Source organism: Bacillus rossius, chromosome 1 (assembly GCF_032445375.1).
Source record: "Bacillus rossius redtenbacheri isolate Brsri chromosome 1, Brsri_v3, whole genome shotgun sequence".
Lineage (NCBI taxonomy): Eukaryota > Metazoa > Arthropoda > Insecta > Phasmatodea > Bacillidae > Bacillus > Bacillus rossius.
The window spans coordinates 76087835-76114384 of record NC_086330.1 but is presented as its reverse complement, the minus strand read 5'-3'; the positions used below and the strand labels follow the sequence as shown (position 1 = coordinate 76114384).

Genomic DNA, 26550 nt, shown 5'->3' with positions numbered 1-26550 from the left:
ACGAAATAGTCTCCGTACTTGAAGAACTGAGGGAAGCCGGCTACATACAATGAGTCGAACCGGAATCGCTCGCGAATTTAATGCTCCTGTTAGCCGGAAATACCTTCGTCGCAAAGTCATAGTTCGCGGAATGAATGATTTATTCCAGGCGGACCTTGTTGAGATGATACCGTATTCTCGATTGAATAATGGTTTCAAGTACATGTTGACAGTTATCGATGTTTATAGCAAGTTCGCTTGGGCTAGGCCTGTAAAATCAAAGACTGCAACTGAAGTAGCCAAGGCCTTGAACAATATTTTGCGGGATGGACGTGTACCTTCACACCTGCAAACGGAACTCGGGAAAAAATTATACAATGCAACCTTCAAGGTTAGACTGTCCCGGCATGTCCGTAATAATATTACGGGGTCTTCGTGCTCCTGCCCCACAAACTCCAGTAGCTTGACAATGCCGCCGGATCGCGGTGTGATAGGGGGCGCTGGTACTACTGGCTGCCTGTCTAGGGCTACGTCACACGCATGGCACATAAATAGTCCATCTCTGAAGTTGAGAAACTGGCGCGCCACTGTGTACGCGCAGTTCATTGCAGTACCGCATTGATGACAGAGCGCCACCTTATCGGGCCGCCTAGGGCAACCTACCATGCCGCATTTAAGTGCCGACGTCGGCCTGGTTTTACCCTCGTCGACGTGTGTTTTCGATTTCCTCTCTGTGTCGCAGGTATAGATGGCAAATATGTTTGCCCCGGCAAGGTTTAACGGCAAGCTTGGTAGTAGGCATGCATGGCATACACCCTCCATGTCGATGCTCACGGCTCTGTCACGGCTCATGTCGACGCGCGCGGCGGTGGCGCAGCTGCGTCACGCGATCCCAGTGTGTGGCACAAGGACTTCCGCTCCCACAGCCGTTATCGTGCCTTGTGCGTAACTTGATGCACGCCTATCGCTGGCGTACGCTCCCTTGTTCGTCTGCGCTTCGCGTCTGTTCTCGCACAATTCCTCTGTCCCTACACGAGCCCTTGCTGCTTCAATAATTTTGACGCACTATGAAGTTAAAAAAAATTGAAAGTAAGTTATTAAAAAGTCTCTCGTTGGGCGCCATTTGACACGAACCCCGCTACCCCCATGTGAATTTAGGAGTATTATGTACTGTCCAGAATCTCGGGGTAGGTTCGGCCTTGTGGCGGAAGGCAGAGGTTCGACGCAGCAGGGCCCCCCGAGCTGTTTAGGCCACTTGGGACGCCTTTTAAGTCCAAGAAAACGCCGTTTTATAACTTGTTAATTTAATCTGGCACAGCCCTTTACATGGTGCTACCCCTCCTGGCCGTAACGGTTGTCCCGAAACGATTCGTCACATGCGCGGCCACTCTCTCAGTGGCAGCTCGTGATTTTATTACCCGGTAAGGTCATTCAGTTCTGACACTACATGATGATTACATATACGAACCCTAAACATAACACAACTAGAACCCTAAGCAAGATCACACTTCACAATAACATTTACGTATTACACTAGGCTAGTATCATGTAGGCCCGCTACTCCAGTGATGCTACATGAATCCTAAAACTGTCCCAGATACTGATGCGTTAGAAAGTTGGTTATGTATTGCCTATTGGCTGCCTCGTGCAGGCTAAAACTAAGTAGCCGACTGGCTAAGATATCGCATGAGGTTCCGATGGACCATCTTACAGTCCTTACACAGTACTTACACATGTCGTAGCATGCTCGTCTTGTAGCACTAATTAATTAAGTTACATACCACACGGTAAAAGGGGGCTTTTTTTAATTTTACAATTTTTTTTTAAACATATAAATTTTGTTTTCAGGTTATGAGAATAGTGTAAGCCGAAATCGTAGACTTAGTTGTAATAAAATTATGAAAATGTCTTTACTGTGTTTTTTTAATATGCATGTAAAATTTGGGTTCAATTTATGTAATATGTGAAGTATAATATTAATTACAAGGAACATGTTTTTAAAATTGTTGTTCTTTATTTGTAGTATTTCAATATTTTTTATATTCAGAAATATACAACCCATATACAGTGGCGTCTCGTCAGGGCAAGCAAGGCAAGCAGTGCTTGCCCAGGCAGTTTGCAGACAATGTATTTTTTAAATAAATATTTTATTCAGAATAGTAATTTACTTTGGCTCGTGCAGTTAGGTGTATGTATTTTTTACATTATCTTCTTGGGACCCAATACTGTGCGCTGTGCGCTGTAAGAAAAGAACTCGTTTACACACAAAACATGCTGTTTTAGAAGCGTTGCTAGGTTTAGAAGCGCTGGTAGGACCGCTTTCAGCAGGAAGGCTGCCGCAGTAGTTTCCTTTCGGAAGGGGGGTAGCATGGTACAAAGGTTCGAGGAGGGGATTGGCTGTAAAAACACGTGGTAGAAGCTACGAAGGCAGCGCTTTCTTGCCGAACTTAAGCGAACATGGCCGAAGCAGACGGTGGAATTCTTCCGCCGACTGCTTCGGCTATGTCCGCCACAGTTCGGCAGGGCAGGTCGCGAGGTCGCGTTTCAGTCGGCGGTCGTCTCTCGGGGCGCGCGCATCTCTCTCGCGGGCTGTTGGCTGGGAGGTCCCTGCGCCCTATTGGGTAACCAAAGGCTGGCAGTGCGTGGGGGATTTGTGGGCGTACGGGAGGCGGCCTAGCAGCGCCATCTGCTACCGACCGCGTCCCGCGGGTGGCAGATACGGGAGCCCAGCTCGAGAGTTGCAATCTCGCTGGAGTGACTGTGAATAACCACGTACCAGTTAACAGAGTTTCTGAATACGTATGAAGATAGTTTCTTTCGTGTTGGTACAAAAAATACCAACATTTAATTTTTACTATTCTAGTACATTTTTATGAGCTTCTCTTTATTTTAAGTACTTACTTTGCCATGTGTTGTCTGTTTATATATTATTTTGTACCAGATATCGATGATACTACACTCCCACTTAGTATATAAATAATGTAGAGTAGGTATTTTATTATCAGAATAATGTATGCCAAACATTATTATTTTTCAAAAATAGTTTATAATTTTAAAAAAAATGTCCACTTGTGGAATAGTCAATTTTCAGTTAAGAAAACGACTTAAATAGCACCCTTTTGTACCTTGAAATAAATATTTTCCCGGGGGAGGGCCCCCCGACACCCCCCCCCCCCCCCCGATGTTTTGGGGTGAACAGAGTTGTTGCTTTCCCTCATGTAAACCTCACGCCTCGCCACTGCCCATATATGTGTACAAATATTGTTTATTAATCTTGTAGAATAAATATAAAGGACTTTTGTAATACTGACAAAACAATTGACTAAGCCTATAATTATTTTAATTATCACATGTATTATCATGTAGCATGTATGTAGCATGTATTATCATGTAGGCTTTCCACTCCCCTGCCTCGCCAGGTGCTCGGTTCAGGTTCCGGCCGTCCCGGATTTGCCACATCGTCTGTAGTTCGTCTTCAGCTTGGAGTTGTCGTCGTGCCGCCTCCAGAGAGCGCTGTTGCGCTGTCATGACTCGTTCATTTACATCTGTCGCCCTATTGGGTGGGGTGTCAGCATGATAGTGGTGGTCGGCGGTGGGTCCAGGCGGTAGCATTTCTTCCCATTCCTCCGCGTCTACAACTTCGTGCTGGTCGCTCGGTTGTCGTGACAGGGTGTCCGGCAGTTGATTTTCCTCCCCTAGCATGCGCTCGACCACGAAGTCGAAAGATTGGAGTAGTAAGGCCCACCTTATCAGCTTCTGCTTACACCCCTGCATCGTTTGGAGCCAGGTCAGGCAGCAATTGTCTGTGCGAAGGATGAATACACAACCTGACTAGTTGATAAAAACCACTGGTTATGTTTATGTTTGTGGGTTTGTTCTGGATATTGCTTCAGCACTTTGTTTCTTACTTAAATTAAGGCTCTAGGCCACGATGAGAATTAAGGGCATTCATTAAACACTGTGCCTGGAGGAGGCTAACACTCATGCTCTACGATACACATTTCTCATCACCAATTAATTTAAGGTGATGGCTTGATGAGCTTACTCCGTGAATTACTATCGGTTGTTTGCATCAGGTGCAGTTCCCTGACAAAATTTATACACTGGGAGTACCTGCATATCTACTCCGCATTTGACCCGGGTTGAGTTTGCGAGGGGTTCATTCACCAGTGGGAGCCAATACTGGCAGGTCGAGGCCGGGCTTAATGGCCTCCGGTCGGTACGACGTCAAATGTCAACTATCGACTATGTGAACGGTAGCATCCGGCCCCCCTCAGTGTATCCTAACATATATGTTGCCAACACCCGGCCTCTGTAGAAGGCCCGGGAAGTACCTGATGGGCGCTACGGGCTTCGCGGTGCTGCTGTTGTCCAGGGGGCGCCAGGCTAGTGGGACACTAGGCCGTTGGTGATGAGTCGTGGGTACTCTGCCCCCGCGTGTCCTGCCAGGTAAGTGGCTTGAAATCTATCCTGAACTTCCCTACTTGGTTTTGAGGCCGCTCGGCTGTGTGGGGGACAGAGTGGTTCGGAATAATCGTAAGCGATACAGTTTATGTTAAATTGGCGTTTAATCCACGGACTTCTCCGGTGTTATGCATGGGTACGCTGTACTCCCTATACATACACTACGCGGTGGCAGAACCGCTACAAAACTATTAGAATGCGCTATGCGGCATCTGAGCCGTTCTACAGTTACGCTGTAACGCTGATTACAGAAAAAAATAGGACACTACATAACACTGTGAATTTGCCGCACCAGTCTCGCGGGGGCGCAGTCGCTAGTGCTCTGGAGACAGCCAGCACCGAAAGTTAACTGTCTTAAGAGGGCCGAGTGAGCGTGATCCTAAATTACACTTTACACTTACATGAGGTTGCAGCCGGCAGGCGTATGCACGGCGGTCTTAGCGAAAGAGAGTTTGCTGGAATCGGCCAGGGCTGTGAATTGCGTGGTCAGCGGACGTAATCTGTGAAGGGACTCACCGGCGTCGACGGCTCGCTTGACTCATGTGACACGGGCTAGGGGTGCGTTCCATTAGCGGGGTTTAATACTGGCGGGTGGAAGCCGGGCTTTATGGCCTTCGGAGGGACGACGACAATACAAAACTGTATATTTGAAAATATTGCTCCACAAAAATTATATATGTTACATTTGTTTGATTTAAACGCAAACAGGAATTCACTTTCCTTTAGCCTACTCTTTGCTTAGATAAAAACAAGTATTTAAATCGTTCTCATCACAATTATTCTAACAAAGTTTTCTTGCTTAAAAATTGAGGATTTTTATGTTTTGTTTTCGTTGTCAAATATCAATTGACACTATTGTGCGGCAATTTTTCTGTGTGGTAAACAATGGTTAAGAAGTTAAAAACGCCCAAATCTGTTCTTTGAACGTTAAATAAATGTTATCTATTTTAAACCACTAAAACCGTTTGGAGAAATTTAATTTGTAATTAAACAATGGCTTAATGTTTGACTATAGTTTAAAATCGTAAACGGTTTTGGTGAAACTGTCCTTAAGCAACCTGGCTTATATTTTATATAAGACTGACATTTCATATTTAAATAAAAGTAATTAGTGCTTTTTCTAATATCTTGAGTTGAGAAAAAAATATATTCCCATTTCAGAGGTTTGTTCTCTTGCATAGTACTCACTTGTTTTGTTAGTAGAGCTGCCTTCTGCTGAAAATGGCGAGGTAAGTTTATTCTCATGTGACAGCCGCTGCACGTCATATTTTTTCTTACTAGCGTACTGAATGAACTTAGCCCTTTTTGTGAAGAACTCTGTTATAAATAAAAAGATCTGTCCTGAATGTATGTAAATTTTAACTGTGATTTGTACGTATTTATTACATTTTTGTACTATTGTATTACCGAATACGTAGAGATGAAGAAACTATTTATTTGGGAGTACAAAATATTTTTGTTCGGTTTTGCGATTTAGTGAGTGATTTTTATTAATGTATTTGGCAATGATATTTGTCTTGCATTTAGATGCAACATTGATTCGTTTTGATTGATCATACCCGGTAAGATTATTTTGCTACGGCTCTTACTATTTAAGTTGACAACCACCATTTGTAACCAAGTGTCAACTGTAATGTATTCTTCATGGTTTGTATCACATAAAATTATGTAGTGGTTAGTAAAAATAAGAGCAATTTCGTTGATTCTAGATTTAACTATTGCTAAAGAATTTTTCATGATGCTCTTGATTTCCCCTCAAGTTTTAATTGTGAAAATTACATTATTTGTATGTTTTTTTTTTTTCCTTCATTAAATAAAGAAAATACGTGCGTGATAAAATATGAACTGTGGACTGAAATGCCCACTAGAATTGGTTCAATTATTACTTAGGGTACTCATACCCATTTTGTACTTTGTAATTAAGATTTGGTGTTAATACATAATGAATTTTGACATTTATTTATATGGTCTGTGTATTTATTTGGTAAATTTTTCATAATATTAATAGGTAATACAATACCTATACTTAATGACTAGAATAAATATTTTATCGGTTATGCTAGAAAAAATACATATTTATTGAAAATATGCAATTTTTTTTTTCCCCTACTGAACTTCTCTAGAAGGCGATGTATCATGCGATGTTTCAACCTTACACGTATTCACATCTGACGGGGCACCATAACCTACAGCAGCAGAATACGATTGACTGTCACAACATTCATCACAACATCTTCGGCAGCAGTTCTTTGCCGACAATAGACTTTGTGCACTTGGTGGCCATTAAAATGCCACCCATACGCAACCGAAGCTTCGAGAACCAGAGCCAAGAGACAAGGGGCAGCTGGAGGGACCGGGGCAGCAACTTTAACTGCAGTGTGCCCCCCTTTATGCCCCCGCCAAGCCATCCGGCATTCCGGCAACACCACAACAACCAGGGCGGCAAGAAAAACAATTTCTGGAACAACAAAAACATGTCCAGGTGAGTCCACAACGAAGAGTACCCAGTTTTGTAGTACTGCTTCTTACCTTAATGTAGTTTTGTAGTAAACAGATACAGTGGTAAATGTGTAGAGTCATGGGTTTTCTGTGAAAAAAATGTCCCGAAAATGTTATCTTTTGAGCTCTATTAACTGTCTACTTTTCCCTCAAAACAATTTTTTTTATATTATTTCTACTGGTTTCTTTTTTGAAACGCCCAGTAGTGGGGAAGGATTGTGACAAAACAAATTATGAGATAGAATCATTATAACTAGGAAAATATTGACATAAAAATTATTTTAATTGCTAAATTTAATAAAATTACACAAATTATCATTATATTTTTAAAAAAATTTCAGCTCTGAGCATTCATGACCACTCACAATGAAACCAACATAACAAACTTACTTGGCAACAAACATTCACTTCCTCGAACCCCTCCAAACACATCCAAAGTAAGTCGTAAGTTCTTAATACTTTTTTTTAATGTCAAGGACCTTTCATAACTAAACCTTTTACTTTATTAATTATCTTGTACACACAAAAAATACATATATTGTCGGTATACTGCTAAAAGTGACCCAGTTAAAAAGTGGCATAAATGTGATTTAATTACTATCTGCCAGTAAAGGGCAGAAGAAAAAGAAAGTGCTCAAGTTAGTATCTCAATCTGTAGACTAGGAATTAAAATGTTTCTATTTTGACGAAGCCTCAATAATTAATATGTTTGTAAAAAATTATGACGTTAATCCGTCCTTACACATCCAAACTTCACTGCGCGCTACTAAAAGTCATGCTAATATATATATATATATATTACGGTTGCTAACATTTTTATATAAGAATTTTAAAGTTTCTGAATCTACCTAACCAAATCTTTAACTTTAATAACGGCCAAAAAGACTATTTGAAAATAACTTATCATAGAATAGGCCTATATAATTAAAAATTTAAGTACTTTTGTGTTATTTCGCTCAGTTTACACAATTGTGCCCAACAAAATTTACAGTAACACAAACATATACCATTGTAAATATGGTGACAATCGTACAAAAATATTAACAACACACTAGAAAATAATATCTCCCAGGTACTGCAATATTCCATTGCGGGTTTACAGCATCATACCCATAATGAGGAGTACTCAGAAATACCTTCTTCAGAATTTATCTCCATTTTTAAAAAATTTTCAAAGAATGTTTTTTTTTATATATAAAAAAACCCTGTTTTATTTCACACAAAAATAACCCAAAATGTTTTTTTTTTTCATAGACACAATAAAGATTAACTGTAAAGTATGAGCTACAGTTAAAGAAATAACCGTAAAAACTGATGTTTGTTGAACATACCATAGTTTTTTTGTTTTTTTTTAAAAAACTGCCGACTACCCATCTTACAGGTTTAACAGCACTTAACCTCACTTCTTGGCTACAGTCATGACCTGATAATTTGCAATTCACAGGCTCATTAGTAACAAAAATAAAGTTACCGTAATTTATGAGTCACCCACATATTTCTTTTCGTATTTAACAGTAGGCTACATAAATGTAATATGCATATTTACTGTGCTTAAAATAACCTTACTTGGTTACACAAAAGACTCATCATCAATTTCTAAAAGGTAATGCACTAATTCGCCAAAACAGGAAAAAAATATTCCGTTAAGCTTGCATTGATTAATATTTGTTCAATTTGGTTTTTTGGCAGTATATTTTAATATCAACATTGTATGAGTCACACAGCTAAGTAATATATTAAAATTGTTTTATGCTCTGCAAACAACTGTTGCTTTTAACGACTTGCAATTGCAGATTGCGGCCCACTGGCTTATGAGATGACGTCCAAGGCCAATATTGTTTACGTGTGAAACTCGACAGTGCTGTTTTGTTATATTTTACGAAAACAGTTTTCAGAGGTAAATTTGACAAAATGCCATTTAGGCCTGGTTCTGGCAGGAAAAAGCAGCTGTGAGTGAATTATGTACCAGTATTCCATCAAAAGGTGGTAAATTAGATTGTGTTAAATGCACATTTTGTTCTTACGAACTTTCAAAATCTGGTTCCCGTATGACCATACATATTAATATTTGCAAAAAATGTCCCAACTCGGTGAGAGACAAGTACATTACATTGTCTTCAGGAGAAGTTACAGACCATCAAGATTCCTACTGCCTTTCACAACAAAGTCTTGCATCTTCGTTACAAAGTCCAGTAAGTTTGTACAATGTAAACACATCAACCGAAAGACAAACACAACTAAAAACTTTCATTGACAGAATTAGTGTACCAGATCAGGAAAAAGCAAATGAATTACTGGCAAGGGCTATTAATGCAAGTAATTCGTCACTTAGAATAGTAGAAATCCATTTTGGATAGAATTCTTATCATTTTTAAGACATTTGGCGGAAAGATTTTTTTTTTTTTCCATTATATAACATTTAATTATAGTATTTGAACTTACTCTTATTCTATTTGCTTTGTTTTCTGTGCTGTGAAACAGTAAAACTATACCAAACAATGCATTAGTGTGTTTCTCGAGAATTACTTTTTTTTTTTTTTTTTTTTTTTTTTTTTTTTTTTTATAAATAAAACAACACGTCCCTACTTAGTCTAAACTTTATATCACACATAAAGTTATGTTTAAATATTTAATTAATGTCTCATTGACTATTAGAAAGGATAATAAGTAAGTTATTTTTAAAATGAAAAAAAAAAAACCTGAAAAGTGAAAAAAACTAGGGCCAAAGTTTTTTTCTAAAAAAAAAACATGCCTTGCTTTTTTTTTTTTCCATTTGCAACATTATCCAAAAGCGATAATATTTGTCATTAATTTTTTGGTAAGCCAATAACATGGATTCCATACAATTAAAACTAGTAATCCACATGGGCTAGGAGTGTTGGCAAAAGTACCTAGCATTACAAACCTTAAAAGGTGGCTTTGGGTCCTATTTACAGGTCTCTCGTTCCCACAGCTCTTTGCAGTCTAGTTTGAATTGTTCATGTCGCAAACCTGGAACTTTCTATTTTTTACCTCCGTCGAGGGGAACACCAAATACAATAAATTATCATTAGATGATGGAAGCACCTAAGTCACTAGTCGTGGCAGAGGGTGGGTGCAAACCATTGTGTCCTTCATTCTCTGCAGGAGTTGTGTCGGGGGGAGGGGGGTGAAGTTAGGTTCCAAATTTTTTTAATTCTTGGGTTTATCCTAGAGCAAAAATTACAAGTTTATTGTTATAAGAATTCACAGTAAAACTTACAAATAGTGTAATAACGTGAATATCATTTTTACAGTTATGGCCACAGTAACATTACAGTCTTTAGATTATTTAAATTATGGGGTTTGAAAATTTGTGACCAACAAGCCCAACAAGATTATTTTCCCCTGGTACCTTGTTTCACTCGATGGCCCTGAGTATATGCCCTTGCTGGGGAGACTGTTCGGAGCAAGGACTCAAGCTAACACTGAAGATACTTCGTCGTGTGCTGCATCTGTAGGGTTTCCACGCTCATTAGAATTCAGGAAATGGTCACTTAGTCAGAATGTTTTTATATAATGTGGTTTATAGTAACGAATATAACTGTTGGTGATTGTGGGTTTATGGTAGAGAAATCTGTACCGCATGAAAGAAAACAATTAAAAAAACTCAAGATCATAATTTTTTCTCTGCAGTTTTTTTTATATATACTTTGAAGAAGTTTTTTTAGCATGATAAGTTAGTGCGTTAAATTTAGCTATGACACCATGAATTAATAGTGTTTGTGTACTGTTGATTTTTGTTGTAGACCCTTTTTACTTATTTTATTGTGAGTACATCTTTGAGGATTGCTGATTTAAAAAGTCTCTTTACGTTTCAGTTTTCTATTGCATACAATCAGATAAAATACCTAAACCTGAAATTAGTGTGGTTGGAATGTGGCTCCTGTATTAAATTATTTTTTTTTAATTACTGGAGTGGTTGCATAATATTACAACTACACAGTAATATGTATTTTGATCATTAATTAGGTACTTAATTTACAAAAACTTACTTGCACTTTTTGATAAAATATACAGTTTGATACACATGCAAAATAGTGATTTGTTTTGTTACGTGTTAGAGCCTCAGATTGTCATTCATGTTTTCTGACATTTTCTCTTGAAAAATAGTTTTTTTTGTTAATTATCTCTAAACACGAAATTAAAACTATTTTAGGTAAGTATAGGTAAAACAAAAAATAATTATTTACATAGTGAAAGTGCTTGCATGAAAAAATCATCTGCAATACAATTTTTTTAACTGAATTGTCTATGGCTTAAAGTAAAGTTTCAATCAGTTATTATTTGTTCTATGCTCAAAAACAAATGTCCTTAAGTTGTCAAATATCTGGTAATGTTTATATGTACACTGCTACAGTAAACAAGTTGATGAAAACCCATCAGTTAGGACTGTTTTGTTTTCAGCCTACAAACAAAATAATATACTTTACTAGCAAAGAGATCTACAGTATACATAATATGAATAGGCATTATAGTGAACTAATCTAACAATATAATATTGCTGGTGTTTTTAGAGTTATTTGTTTTGTTTGTCTGTGATCATGTTCCTCTACAGTTGCAGTTCATAATTTTGTATATTGTGTTTCTTATATTAGTACATATTCTTGTATTTACATCTCATCTATGACACCAAGATATTTTAGGATAGCTGAAATTTTTTTTTGGATTGGCTGTGTCCAGCTTTATGTTACATGGATGTAAATTTTTGATACTATGTGTGTTCTTAAGATGTTGATAGTTAGTGCGCAGTGGCAATACAGCCCAGTGTAACTATAGGAAACATACCAAAATAATTCATAGAAAATAATGGCTAAGACAAATAATAAAATGAAGCAAATATATTAGTACAAGTACATAATGGTTAAAGAAATGGCTTTCTTTCAAGGGAATTATTGATATAAAGGTATGGGGCTATTTTGAGAGAGATGAATTTGACTAACTTGTTAGTACTTCTTTATCTATGCCTGGTACCCAATAGAATTAAAACCAAACAATACTAAGTACTTCAGAGATTAGTTACTTATTTGTGCACAAAATAAGCAGTCACAATCTTGCATGAATGGTAATAATGAGCTTGAGAGAGTGTTAATGTATGTTTGTTTATTTAAAACAACTAGCGTGTAGCTTTCTGAAATAAAGCTGGAAACCATTGATATATTACATGATATTCGAAGCTGAAAGGTTACATAAAGGAAGAATGGTGAACCATGATGAATGTTTCCTATGGCTTGGTGACTTGAGTTTCATGCAATGAAATGATGCCTACATTTTTGATGGTTGAACTCAATGAAACTCATTGACAAGAAAAATGTTTTCTGTGTTGTTTTTAATAAATTCATGCTGCAGCATCAATATGTTGGTAAATGTTTTTAGGACATTGGATGTGTGAGATATTGCTTTGCACATTATTTTAGTTGTGACTACTTGCACCGAACAACTCATGTTCATAGAACTATGTGACCTAGATGGCAAGATTTATGGTCCGCACTTAATGCACGTTAGAATGTCAGTCAAGAAAACAACTGCCTGCATTTCATTCCTGATCCTGGGATCATTTATTGTAAACTTATGTAAAGAACCTATTTCAACTACCTTCTTTTTTCTTTTAGTTTCCATTCCTGCACGTTTAGATGGTTTCTGACAAACCAGCTGTGAAAAACTAAATGTGTAAATAATAAATAATTTTTTGTTAGCAACAGCATTTTCAATAGGTTAGGTTAAACAATTTTTCTTTTAAAAAAATGAAAATGCTATTTTAGAAAATAGTCCTAGTTGTATTCTAAGCAAGCTCATTCAAGGAAATGTGCAAATTGTACCCTTTTTTATGTTTGTAAATAAAATTCATAAAATTACAGTTTTAATGACATTAATTTAATTTAAATTAACTTTTTATCAGTATCTTAATTGTTATATTTTATGTTCTGATTTTTATGCATGAATGATCATTATTTGTGATTTTATTTAAAATACCAGTGTGTGATAGTTTTATAATGTTACAAAAAAAATATATTCCCATCCAAATTTCGATATTACTGAGCAGGTTCTAAAAATTTTTGGTGGACAGTTAAAATAGTATTGTAACGTTTGGACATTTTTCTTACAGTTATATGCCCCTTCAAAACAATAACTGTCATGTATAGTTTATGATATCAATTTAGAATAGTGATACATTTATGCTAGTAGGTATGCTGAATTTTTATCAGATATGAAGAGACAAGTTTTCTTCAGAACGCATTTTGTGAGCAGTGAAAAGGTAGCTTTAGTTTATTTTTTCTGTACATCCAGGAATACCTGGAGTAAAAAAAAAATGTTTTGTTATAGTCTTGCTGTACAGATCTGTTTTAAGTCCTTTGAAAAATGCTGTTAACATTTGCTATAGCTATTCATTGTCAGCAAAGTACTTCCCTCGCAAAAACTCCTGTCACTTTATATGATGTTCGCTAGGAGCGAAATCGGGACTGAAGGGCAGCACCACAACTTCTGTTGGGCGTGTGGGGCAGTATTCGGTTGGCTGATGTCACGGATCAAGACTTGTGTTCCCTCCTGAAGAGCTATGTGTAAAAAAAAACACTAATGTTTTCAGCTTTAGTAGTTTATTAGTGTGTGTAGATAAAGAGAGAATAAATAGACAGAAGTAGGGGTGACAGTAGTAACATTAATTCAATGTTTATGAGTTTTCTTGTTTTTACCATTCCTGTTCAGACATGATTGTCACAATAAAATATTGCAGTATATGCATAAGGCTTGATTTTGTATGTTACTGTTGGTTTGAAATAGAATTTTATTGCAGTTTGAAAATACAATAGAGAGTCGAACAACCGCGTGTAATGTATGAGCTGAGCTAAAACGCCATTACCGCAAAGAATGTTCAAACATTTGCTAGAGCACCGAGAAAATGATCTTACTGTTTTCGAAAGCCAAACGAAAATTAATCTCAAAGATTCCATTTACTAGTTGGGTAAATCATGGAGTGTTGTGAAAGAATTTACACCAAAAAAATTAAGGAAAACAACACCCCAAACAATTATACTACTGGCCAAGTGAAAACCAAGACTGTTTTCTTATACGACTTGTATTATCTGAGATATTGTTCATCCGAGGGTGCTGCAGTCCACATTAACTATTGATCGCGTCACTATTATACTGTCATCGCCTTAGTTGTAACAGGAACCAAGCGACACATTTGGTTATATGGGTACATTAAATTATTTAATTGGCACACTGTATTGGATATAATCTCTCAATGACTGATCACTTTATTCCATGTGTTCTGACAGGCCTCCGCGCTGCACAGTGCAGGACAGCGCCATGACAGACACTTACAGCTCGGATTCTGGGTTCTCGTCACGATCGCCAACACCAATAAACCACCACCAGGGCGACCAGTTCTCAACGGAAGAGAACGTGGATTCCCCGGGTAGCAACTCCATCATCGATGTATCCAAAGGAATCAAGTATGTGAATTTTTGTAGTTGGACCATTTACATATAGTATATCCGTGAAATGAGTGCAAATATTTTGGTGGATACTGGGGATGTTTGCCAGTAATTTTACTTGAATGAATAATCTCAGATGCACATGTGTGATATGAAACTATTAAAATTTACGTTAAAAATCTTTTCAAAGCAAGTATTTATAATTTTGCATGTTACAACTTTTACTAAGCAACTTTGTTGTAACATTATCTTCATTTGGTCCTCAAATTTTATTTTCATTATTATTTTACCCGGTTATAACGTATAAATTCTTGATCCCTTCAGTAAATGCCAAGTTACAAATACAGTTAAAAGTGATTGCCACTGACCTAATCAAGCACGTCTCATCTCAGAGTAACAGCTATTCCTTCATGTCTGATAAAGCGAGCTCCTCGTTCTCACGCAAGACTCTGGTGAGCGTGGAATCCGAGCGAGTAGCAAGGACTGCGCAAGCCTCAAGGAGACAGTTGACTGTGAGCGTGGCGTGTGTGGCAGGCGCAGCACCGAGGTCCCCGCCAAGACAGGGTCCACCACGTTCGCAGCCGGGGGTGGATGCCAGCTGGTGACGGTGCCCCCCCACCCTCCCCCACCACTGCCGCCACCCCAAACCTTCTACAGCCACCACCAGGTGGCGCCCACTCACGTCGTGTACGGCATCCCCGTCTACGGCCAGCACCGGAACGGCGCCCACGACCACATCTATCCCGGCCCCAACAAGCGACGCTACCAGAATGGGCGCCACTGGGCACCCTCCCTCTACCGGTAAGGAGCAGCTCCTGGCCGCCTGCGGGTCAGTCCTCGGCAGACAGCACGCAAGCATTAGGGCCGGTCTCCCTCGAACCATGTCCCAGCACTGTGTCTTTTTATCGTCGTTTATTTGCTCTATTCGTGTGGGAAAATGCACAATAAAGAAATGAGAAAATGATACATCTTTTTAGGTACCCAACTAGTGATTTTATGCCAATCAATTCTTTTCATTTTTTGATAACACCTCATCCAACGACCTGGGTGACAGTTTAAAAGTTGCAGAAAAACATGTTGATAAAATTTCATAAAATTCTTTATTCCTCTGATTGGCATGTGACATAAATATTTAACCGAAAGTAACTGTGTTTCTTAAGTGCAGTAGACATTGTTTGTTTATTGCCTATGCCAAACATCTTGGCAAATGAAAATATGTGGTATGGAAATGTATCATAACTTTAAACTTTAAAGGGGATTTTAAGTATTTTTTATAACTTTTATAACAGTCCATATAGATTTGAGACCTAACAGATGTAGGTTATATTTATCGTTGAGGGGTAATTGGGTGAGGGGGGGAGGATTCTAGGCTGCTTGGACGTTTTGTAAGGACAGTTTAGTACCTACCTTATTTGCTTTGATGGTTCTGTTAGTATCATTCATCGTTTAGAGGGACGTTTCTTCCAGGAAAGTTGTCTTGTAATAAAGGATTATTTAAGCATATAATATAAAGTTTAGTCATTAACACTATTGACCAAACTAAAAAAAAAAGTTATAATTTGGATAAGATTTTTGCAAAGATAACTTAAATTTGAATATAACAACATTATATCAATATTGTTTATGTTATTCTTTCAAATATTTTTCCTTCAGGATGGTTTCAAATATGCAAGGATCTTCCTAGGTGGTAAAATGTATTTTTGTTTTGCAAAAATTGCTATTAATTATTGTGATTTTTATTCACTTTTGCCACAGATTGAATATATTAATGAGTTTGACATCTCATCAGTGCCCTTAACGGGTGGATTAGTAGTGAAGCAGGAGATAGTGCTGTGATGGTGGGAGCTGGGAGTACCCCAAAGAAGCTTGGCTTACTGTAACGTCCGTTACTTTTCCCACGTACGACTTGGCTGGGAATGGAACCCCAGATAATGAGTGCAGCTGAACTTGCTGTAGCGTAGGTATATGGTTTGTTTGTCCTTCAGGAGCCAGATGCTGGAGATCAAGGATGTGCCGGGTGATCTTATCAAAGGTGGCGAATGGGATGCTGTGAGTATTTCTGAGATTGTGGGTGTTGGGTGTATGTCCTCGCTGGACCAGCTGCAGTTAACACTTCTCTGTATCCCTCTCTCTCTCTCTGCAGCTGTCTGCAGAAGTGTGGAAGAAGTTCATTACGAATCAGCAAAGCAACGAAACATACAGAAGAAAAATCGGTCTCTGGAAAGGCCTCTTTTCTTTCATAAAGGTATACAGTAAAACCCTGTAAATATAGACTTATTAATAGTGAAAACTTATTGGAAGAGTAAATTTGTAGGTATGTGTTTATAGGTTAAGTGCTAATTATTTTAAGCTTATTATGCAGGAAATTTTATTAAGAGTGTTATACTATATTAGTAAACACATCAGTTTAAAAAGTATTTGAACTTAAAAAGTTTTTGCGTGAGTTTTATTATATATTAAATTATTAAATACTGAGTAGTCATACATACACTAGGCGCAATATAACTCCGAGCATGAGCTACGTCACACATGAGGAGTGTTGACTGCAACACGTGTGGGGGGTCGGGTGGATGAGGAGGGGGTATAAGCAGATACGGCGACCTTTCACAGCAGGTAGAGAAAAGCAGAAAACATTGACCACTTACCATTGACGTTCCAAGCACTACCTCAGTTCTTCAACGCCACTGACTGTTCCATCCGAAGAGTCTGATGTGTAAACGTCACTGCTGTCACTGTTTGCATCACCTAACTGAACAATCACTTTATCAATTTCAATCTCAAAACGCACATCCTTATCCCAGTATTCGTTCTCGAGTGTCTTGACGTGATTGCAAATCGGTATCCTATCTTTTGAACCCATTCTGTAAAATATCTCCTCGCAAAGTTTTTTTACATTTGCCAATTTGCAAGTAACATTTTTTGTAGCGACTTCTCCTTTAACTTTAGCCCATATGCTTTCTATCGGATTCAAATCCGGATGATAAGGGGGCAGACGAAGTAATGTGTGGCCACTATTTACCAATAGTCTGTCTGCCGAGTACTGCACTTGTGAAGGTTTGTGCTTCTTTATGAGGTTATACAAGTTTGGTTTGAGCATGTTGCTAGTAAAGGAAATATTCACCTTACTTAACCACTGCTGCATTTCCAATTTTTTCGAGCTCGAGGTAGGCATTTTATTAGTTTTACATTGTGATATGGAGCATTATCTATCACAACAACACTGTTTGGTGGAAGATTTGGTATTAATTGTTCGGTGAACCATTTTTCATAATTATCTTTATTCATGTTTTTGTGATAATCCCCGGTTGCCTGGTGCGACTTCCAAATTGCAAGAGCATTTGGGATAAAACCTTTTTCGCCACCTGTGTGAATCATTATTAATCTTTGACCCTTCGCGACAGTCACTAGTAAACCATTTGAGGACATGTCACTCCACATTTTATTTTTTACATGAGACGACAATATGTATGACACATCCATGTATATAATTGTGCGTTCATCGTTTCTATATTGACGCATACTCTTGAGATATTCTATACGTTTTTTGCCGAATATCTGATTTTTCTATAAAAAGTAAACGCTGCGATTTGGTTTTCTGCCACCTGAATCCTAGCTTCTTCAAAGTCGTCCTTAAGGTTGTATTGCTACCTTGGTAATTTATGTCATTCTTTAGTTTACGTCGTACAGTTTCGACAGTCGGCACACGTTTTTCAAGTAAGTAAAAATTGTACACTGTACGTCGTACCACAACTTCATCAAAGGTGTCAAGTTCGTGTTTACATGTTTTATTTCGCTTCTTGTTGGGCGTCTTGACAGATGTTCCTTCACCAGCTTCATTCCTCTTAGCCTCCCTTTTAATTGTTTGTAAAGTCGTGCGAGACACACCCATCGCCTTAGCTGTTCTCAGCTGTGCTTTCTCTAATGAAATGAAAATTTCCTGCAATCGCACTTCATTTTCCATAAACTGCAGAATGTTATAGACAATTTCCCGTGCCTGCAAGTGCAGTTTTTTACTCTTAACTTTTGACAACACTGGAGGCATTTTATGTATAAAGTTGTAATTTACTGAAGAACTGCACTACATATGTAACACTGGCTCTGAACAAAAGTGATACACTACATGCACACAAACCTCAGATCCATACTGTAAACGGAAACGTTTAGTAAGTACCACGGATGTGTTAACGAACGTATTCGTCGGATTTCACCGAAGGACTTAAGTTTTCACTCTGTGCAGTAGCGTGTAGCCCCTGTTATCAAGTTACGCATTATCGCTCCTTGTTGCGCCTCGTCTGCCTTCTCCAATGTCGGTACTCACATACACACAACAATTTACTAACCGTCACCCAGGCTCGGAGTTATGTTGCGTCTACTGTACTTCATGTAGGATTTTAAACTCAGTCATGTAGAAAGTTAGTTACAATATTTAAGTAAATAAGTGGTTACTCGATCTTTTTTATCCAATTATATATTTTTAAAACAAAATAATATTAGAACAGATGAACAAAATAATAATGTGTGTAGAATTATATAGAAAGAAAATTGTTTGCAAAGGTTGTCCACGTGACGTGTGCTAAAGCCACGAGCCAATATAGTACACTTTATCAAGTACAGTAGAATACCGGTACAACGTACCTCATTATAAAGTATATTTCACTTTAACGTATTTTTTTTAAGTCCCCGCCAAAAATCGTATCTTCACCATGCAAAATGGTTTCAGTTTAAAGTATCATATTTTCACTATAACGTATAAATTCTACTCGTAGCGTGGCATTACTACACCAAAATTTACTTAAACTGGTAAATAAATTTCCAGCTAAATGATTAATGTTGTAGAACAAACATACACAAATACCACCACAACGTATTATCTAACCTCTAAACCCTGAAAACAAAGTTACAAACAGTTGCGCGCACTACCATAGATTATACCATACGTAGTATGCGACGTGAGCAACACAACACCATTCGATACATCGAAACATGGAATTTTGAGAGTAGTATTAATTATTTAGACAATAGTGTTATGCTACGCTAATATACTGTTTGACGTCTGTGCCGGGATATTTTATTGTTATTGTTGAGTTTATTTTCAGGTTACGTTATTTAGACACCGCATTGTATTTGTGCTGCAAAATGAGATAAATGGAGATAAAAAGAAACGAAAGCAATTCACGCTTAAGGAAAAAGTGGAAATACTCAGAGAACTAGACAAAGGAAAAAAGCAAGTCGCAGTTGCGAAGACATAATATGAGATAGAACATTTAGTTCAACAGAGCATCATTCAAGCTCAAAAACAAACTGAAATAACACATTTTTTAAAAGTAACTAAACTTAAATTATACATACACACCAATGTTTAAACTGAAGTCAGATGTTGGCTAAAAAATAATGTATCTTACAATATCGCTATTTTTGTATTTTTTAATTTTTTTTTTTTTCTCTTTGTAAAGATGATATGTATGTATGTTTCAGTACTAAGTACTTTCAGTACTAAGTACAAAAACTTGAGGTCCCTGTAAGTACTTAGTACTGAGATTCCACTGTAGTTACAAAATCTTAGTTTTTCGTTTAAGTAGTAACACTATCACTAATGTGCCTTGGGTACCCTAAAGAGTCGTTAAACCTTGTAAATTCTTAAAAATTTAATAAATATTCTTAAGATTAGACTGTGTTATGTGAGTACATATCATGGAATGCAATTAATAACTTTACTTAACAAGACAACTAACAAAAAGTTAATTTATAGCATTAAAATATTCAAAGCAAGGAAAGGCGGGGAATTTACATATTGGTACTTAAGAAAAATGCCTTGTGAGGGCAGTCATGGCGACAGGACATCAAAGAGGAGGGAAGTTAAAGCACAGGAAGACAATATGACAGTGCCTCCCATCTGACATTACATTGGTACTGTCTAGATCTCTAATAAAACTGCTAATCTGTACATTTGTTTGTAAAAAAAAAACAATATGCTGACTGTTCTTTCTGTAATCTTGAAACTAGTATTTGTTGGAATGAGCACTATCTATTAGGTATCCTTACTGAAATATTTTGTATCAGGTTTGTAACTAAGGGTAAGAATATTTTCATATTGATCCTTTCTGGGGGATTTTACAGAACTATTTTAAATCTTCGCGGGTCGGTCTAGAGTGCCACCATGTGAACCCGGCTAACGACGCTCTCCCTAGGCCATGACGTGTTCTGTATGGAAGCTAGTCTCAATTCCCCCTTGATGGACGTAATTATCCCTACCAGCCCACTCTAAGTGGGCATGCTGTTACTAGCATAAACAGTTTTTGTCAGTGCACTCTCTAGACATGCCACATGCCTTAGTACCTCTGCCGGTGCATACGTGGTTGTGCTAACAAACTACTCTTCGTTCTGGTAAAAGGGTTTTCATTCACAGTCTTTAAGTGCGCCTCTTGCGGAGCGTTCTAACACACGCATGTACACATGCAAACGTCGGCAGGAAGTGAGGTTTGGTGGCATGTTTGGCTTTTTGGAGCGAAGCCCCTGATGATGTCAATGTACATATATCCCTCATGAAATTTTGTGGCTATTGGTACCTTTTTGTGTTTGTAGTCACACTTATAATACATACTGTGTACTAAAAAGTAAATTTAATAAATTGCCTGTCCCCTTCCCAGCCCTTCATGAAAAAAAAATGAAAACTAAAAACGTAGAATTATTTGAGGTGTGAAGTTGGAGGAGTGCAGGCGTGCCGGGGGTGTGTGCTGTGCAGAACATGTTCCCGCGCTACGGCCTGTACCTAGTGGGCTCCACCATCTCGGGGTTCGGCAGCAACAGGAGCGACGTGGACATGTGTCTGCTGGTGCGGCACGCCGAGATGGACCAGCGCAACGAGGCCGTCGTGCACCTCGAGCTGCTGCTCAAGTGCCTGCGCAGGCTGGGTCAGTCCAGACTTCGAACCACATCTGTCACACAAATCATCTTCATCTCGCCCAGTTCCCAAGTTCTCTCAGATTATACTTTTTTTTTATTCGTATTAATTAGTCTTCGCATATTGGTTTTGGTAAAAATAGGTTTCGAAAAACCGCAAAATACAAGCTATGATAACCTGACAGTATTATATGAACTATGGTTGGAATTAATCATTTAGATATAGTCAACAAAGTGATTTTTTTTTTTTTTAAAAAAATTGGTTATCTGTAAAGTCGGTTTACGGACGATAGTTTAACGTGACAACGTCATAACTAAACATTGATGAAATTATTGATCCAGAAGAAAAGGAAATATCATATACGGCCTGAGACTGAGCCGTAATAGGTTTTTTGCAACCAAACCATTTAGGCATTAAAAATATTATATTCTTTGAGGAAGAAGTTTTTTTAATTTTTCTATATTTTGTATGAATAAATCTACCTCTGCATACTTTTATGAATAAAATTGAATCATTTTTATTGAATTATTACTATTTTGTATGGATACAAAGGAGTGAAATGAAATGTGCAATTTAATTAATAAATTTAATTTTATTTGCATTCATTAATTCAAATATATTTATTACTTTTGAAATGTTGCGTGCGCAGTTTTAATTTTACAAGTACAAAATAAAATTTGGAGTTGCCGGGATTCGAACCGACAACCTTTGATTTAAGAGTTAGCTACGCTAACCGCAAGCCTACGAGGCCATTCTTAAGAAAATGTAGTTTCAGATGTTATATAAACATTTATAAAAATTTTGTTCACAATAGGGGAATAATATTATTTCATTTTTATAACATGATTTGATAACAAATGCGCATCCCAAATACACCAAACTTATTTATAATGTGTTATAATATTTTTTAAAACGTTTTGCAAAAGATCCTGGGTGTAATTTGAATTATTATGTGTAACTGTAAAACACCATTGTTGGTTCAAAACGTATTTGAATTTTCAACATTACTTTTAAATAACCGTACCGATTGTGCTGATAATCGGTGGACGATCGTTAAATTACATAATATTAATAATTCAAACGACGAAAATATGATTGAAAAGTCAAATCGATGGTTATTCCAATCGAGTGGAAGAAAGATGCCACGCATGCGTACAATGAGCGAACAGCACACATCCGTAGTGGGACATCCGTAGTGGGACACTTTTTCGTGCGTGCAGCCGGTGTTCATCGATTTATTATACGTTGTCATGTCAAAAAAAGACTATTTAGAGCAGTCACTGTGGGGATAATGCTAAGATTTTAAATACTGAACTAAGAGAGCAATTTTTCTTTGGACTGTAAATTTTGTGATAAAATTTCTGGTGGTGTGTAGTTACAAGATGATTTTTCATGTGTGCCATGATTTCACTTACCACTCAATAATTGTATCCAATAAAACTGGAAGACTGTAGTTCCATTATAAATGTAGTCTACTTAGAACTACAGTGTCTCCGTGTCCCTCGTCTTACTACAACCCTCTGCCTTCAATTTTAGTCCAGCCATCCTTCCCTCTCTCCTGCTTAAGCTATCAACTCCTATGTCTTTTGCTTGGCTGTAACTTTTTCATGTATATATCTTCCTTGATACTCCTTGCTCCCATCTGAGCTTTTATACCTTTGTTTCCCCCCAACATGCCTCCCAGAAAGTGCTGTGTCTGTTTGTAACATTTGATGCATGAGAGTGTGTGTTTGTGGTTTTCACCATGGTGCAGAGTTCGTGAACAACCTGGAGCTGATCCAAGCCAAAGTGCCCATCCTGAAGTTCCGCGATGCCCGCCAAGGCTTGGAGGTTGACTTGAACTGCAACAACGCAGTGGGCATTCGCAACACACATCTGCTCTACTGCTATTCGCAGAGTGAGTATTACATCTTCACGCTCACCCACGCAGTAACTCAATCCTGGAGAGAGTGTAATTTTGGCAGTTTGTTCCAAGTAGATATGTATTAATCATAATTACAGGCAAGATTTTCTTGTTTTATTTTTAGTTTTATAAAAGTTGTTTTTTAATACTTACTCCACCCAAATAGTGGTAAAATTTAAATGCTGCGTTTTTATGGTAAATAATTTTTTTTGGTAAACTGGTCTAAAACAGATAGTTTCAGAACAATAAAAATAAATTAGTGAGTACTTATGGTTTAAAATTGATTCAATATAAGATGCACGATAGAACAAATTAAATTAATTTTTCTGGTCCTATGTATTTAGGTATAATTTTTTGTCTCAAAATAATGATATTCCTTGAATTTGAAACATTAAAAGATTCCTTGTGATATTTGAATTATGTAACTTGCATTCCGGTGCTATGTGTTGTATTAACTTGAGTTTTGACGTTATTTTTGATATTTCAGTTTAACAATTTCCACCTTACAACACAGTTTGTACAAACGAGTTCATTTTGTTTACCATATTTCTTCCCAAACCTATTTCTTGAAAATATTTTTTGTTGAGATTTTCGATGAAAGTGAGGGATTATTCACAACATCTTATCAAGACTGGGAATGAATAGGCCCTGACCTGTAGCGAGGGAAGTTCTCTGCACATTTGCCTGGAGCGATCCAGGAAATAATGAAATACTGAAAGAAGGCTGGTCGGACTGGGAGTGGAATTTGATCATCTGCAATACGAGTGCAGTTAATACAAATGTGTTTCCAACAGAAGAAAAACTGACAAATCATAAAATTATTTTATGCCTATCTAATGTAACTAACTAGACGGTGAAAATACTACTTTGCATAAATAAATGTTCTGTATCAACGATGTGCGGACAAGAATTAGCTGTAGTTTTATTCTGTCATCTTTTGTAAACACCTGTGTCTGTGAGTACTTAAAATTTTAATTTTGAGATGAATTTTTATATTTAATACATAAACGTAAACACATAAACATGTGCAATGGCTAAAATATTCATAACATTATGCTTCAGATGGGCCAGGTAAATTATTTAATTAAAATTCATTTTTCTTTAAAAAAAAAAAATAATAATTTTTATTTAAATAAACTAGTAGTTCACCTCGATCTGAGACCTTGTGATGTTTCATTTTTTATGTAAGGGAAGTACTGACCAAATTTAGTACCTTTTTACTTATCATCAGAACAAACCAAGGAAACAGTTTGAAGTGAATTAATGCCGTACTAATTACTAATACTTACCTTCGTATCGACAACTTCTCACAATTAACACAAAACACAGATGATTGTGCAAAAATTTTCAAAGTTAATGCTATTTCAGCGTGTATTCATCAGCACAGTTCAGCATTTGACACAAATTTCTAAGACATCTATTTGTGAATTTTGTACTAAAATGAGCATTTTTTATTTTAATGAGTAGTTGTGAAAGTTAATTAGGTAGTAAAAAAAGGTTTTAATGATACCCCATAAAACTAAATTTTTTTTAGTCTTTAATAATACCTAATAACCTGATTGTTATTTGACTGTAAATTTTAGCCCCATCTTGCTTCAATTGCATCATACTAAATTAAATTTTGACTATATTTAGGGTAAATATGACTAAAAACATAAAGTGTACTATAAAAAACAGTACTAAAATGTATAAAGAAATTTCTTAGGATACCCAGCACTTGACCTGATTAACTCAATTTTAAATTTTAACCCCTCCCCCCCCCCCCCCCCCCCCTTCTTTCGTTCCCATAATATAACAACAATATCTATACCAATTTAGCTCATATACGAACTTAAATTTCTATTGGCCAAACATATCTACCTAGTACCTACCAATTATAATGAATATGCAATCAACTGTTTGGAAGTTATCATCGTTCAAAATCACATACGTACGCCAATTCACTCAAGTTGATTTGGAGAGCTCACTTTGCTTTTTTATGTCGCTACCTTGACCTTGTTGATATTACCTATTCTCTCTTCCTACTGGGGTTTCGAGGTGAATCAGATTGTTAAATAAAGGCTCAATGTTAACTTTACTGTTGGATTTTGATTACATTAATTACTTGAGCCGAAGTTGTCGCCTATCTAGTACTGACTAGCATATACACTTAAAAAAAACCTAAGTGCCTCGCTATCACACCATTTTTAAGTTTTCCTTGCCTTCGCTGTTCTTCTCTCGCGGTCGCGGTTGAAATCTCGATGAGGCGGAATGGGGCTGCAAGAGTCACCGCAACGTGCCGGGGCTCTGTCGTCTCAGCCTCCCCAAAAAGCCCTTTTTTTGGGCAGGCTGCCATATTTAAAACCTTGAGCCCGTGGCAGTGTTGACAATCCTCGTTCCTACCCCTCCTTTCGCAACAGACGACCAGCCTCACGACGAAGTGCTGTACCTCTGTTTTGTGCTGCTAATGCCTGTGTTGACGCTAACATCACAGCGAGGCCTGCTCACCCGTGAGCTGCGTGTGTTTCATATCAGCTCAGTATATTATTTTTCTTTTTTTCTTTCCCCTAATTAATAAACCAACTTTAGTTTTGCATGGAAGCTACAGGACTAGAAAACCGGGAAAACCGGGAAATGTCAGGGAAATTAAAATGGTCAGGGAATTCCGGGAAATGTCAGGGAAAATTCTACGAATTCTGGAAATTTTAAAGTTGCTTATAATTCAAACAAAGCTTTGTTTTGATGCGCTCGTACCGCTACCGAATGACTCCGCTAAAAGGCTGCTGCTTAAGGCGCACGGCAACTGCAACAACTTTTTTTTACTTGGTCTACGATTGTCCGTTGCAATAGGCTGTTACAACCACCCACCATAACTTCTGGCCAATCCAGGCACTCGTTTGTTCACTAGCGAACCCGGCCTTCATTTGTTCGTGTTTTGATCCTTTTTGATTTGCCCTTGAGACTTTGTGTTTTGTTCCATTCCATGCAGTGAACTACAGAACGGGCATGGCGTCGTTTATCTTTTGAAGGCTATTTTCACGTGGAATAAGATTAGTACAAAGTGGCTTTTGTGTGCGTTTATGTTTTTGCATTTTTTCTAACTATTTTTTTTAATTACTTTTTTTTTCAACCGTTTTAATCCGTGAGTTCTGTTGCGTGACACTTACATTGTGTATAAAAAAAGATGCATAACTGAACATGTTTTTCCCCAGAAGCGTTAGTTAACATTGTAAGAATGTAAGAGTATTGCTTGTTGTAATGCTGCTATTGTAATTCTCTAAGTAGGCCCGTTATATTGCTAGGTGTGAATTTGTAATAGTTTTTGTATTTGTGTAGTAATATTTTTTTAAGAATTAATAAACAATTTT

The 26550-nt window shown here is 37.4% G+C and overlaps 1 protein-coding gene across 4 annotated transcripts in view; it reads left to right on the top strand.

Annotated features, from left to right (window-relative positions):
- Positions 1-5268: 5268 nt before the first annotated feature.
- LOC134538071 (poly(A) RNA polymerase gld-2 homolog A-like) overlaps positions 5269-26550 on the top strand; it is a 61124-nt gene continuing 39842 nt past the window's right edge. Inside the window, exons 1-8 of one of the 4 annotated variants that reach the window (XM_063379071.1) lie at positions 5269-5672; positions 6567-6925; positions 14241-14417; positions 14934-15200; positions 16385-16448; positions 16543-16644; positions 21142-21310; positions 23054-23197. In XM_063379071.1, coding sequence (XP_063235141.1) covers positions 6573-6925; positions 14241-14417; positions 14934-15200; positions 16385-16448; positions 16543-16644; positions 21142-21310; positions 23054-23197 — 1276 coding nt within the window. In that variant the 5' untranslated portion in view covers positions 5269-5672; positions 6567-6572. Of the gene's footprint in view, positions 6006-6566; positions 6926-14240; positions 14418-14933; positions 15201-16384; positions 16449-16542; positions 16645-21141; positions 21311-23053; positions 23198-26550 lie in introns of all 4 variants that reach the window. The other 3 variants (XM_063379083.1, XM_063379081.1, XM_063379062.1) reach the window with 3 other exon arrangements.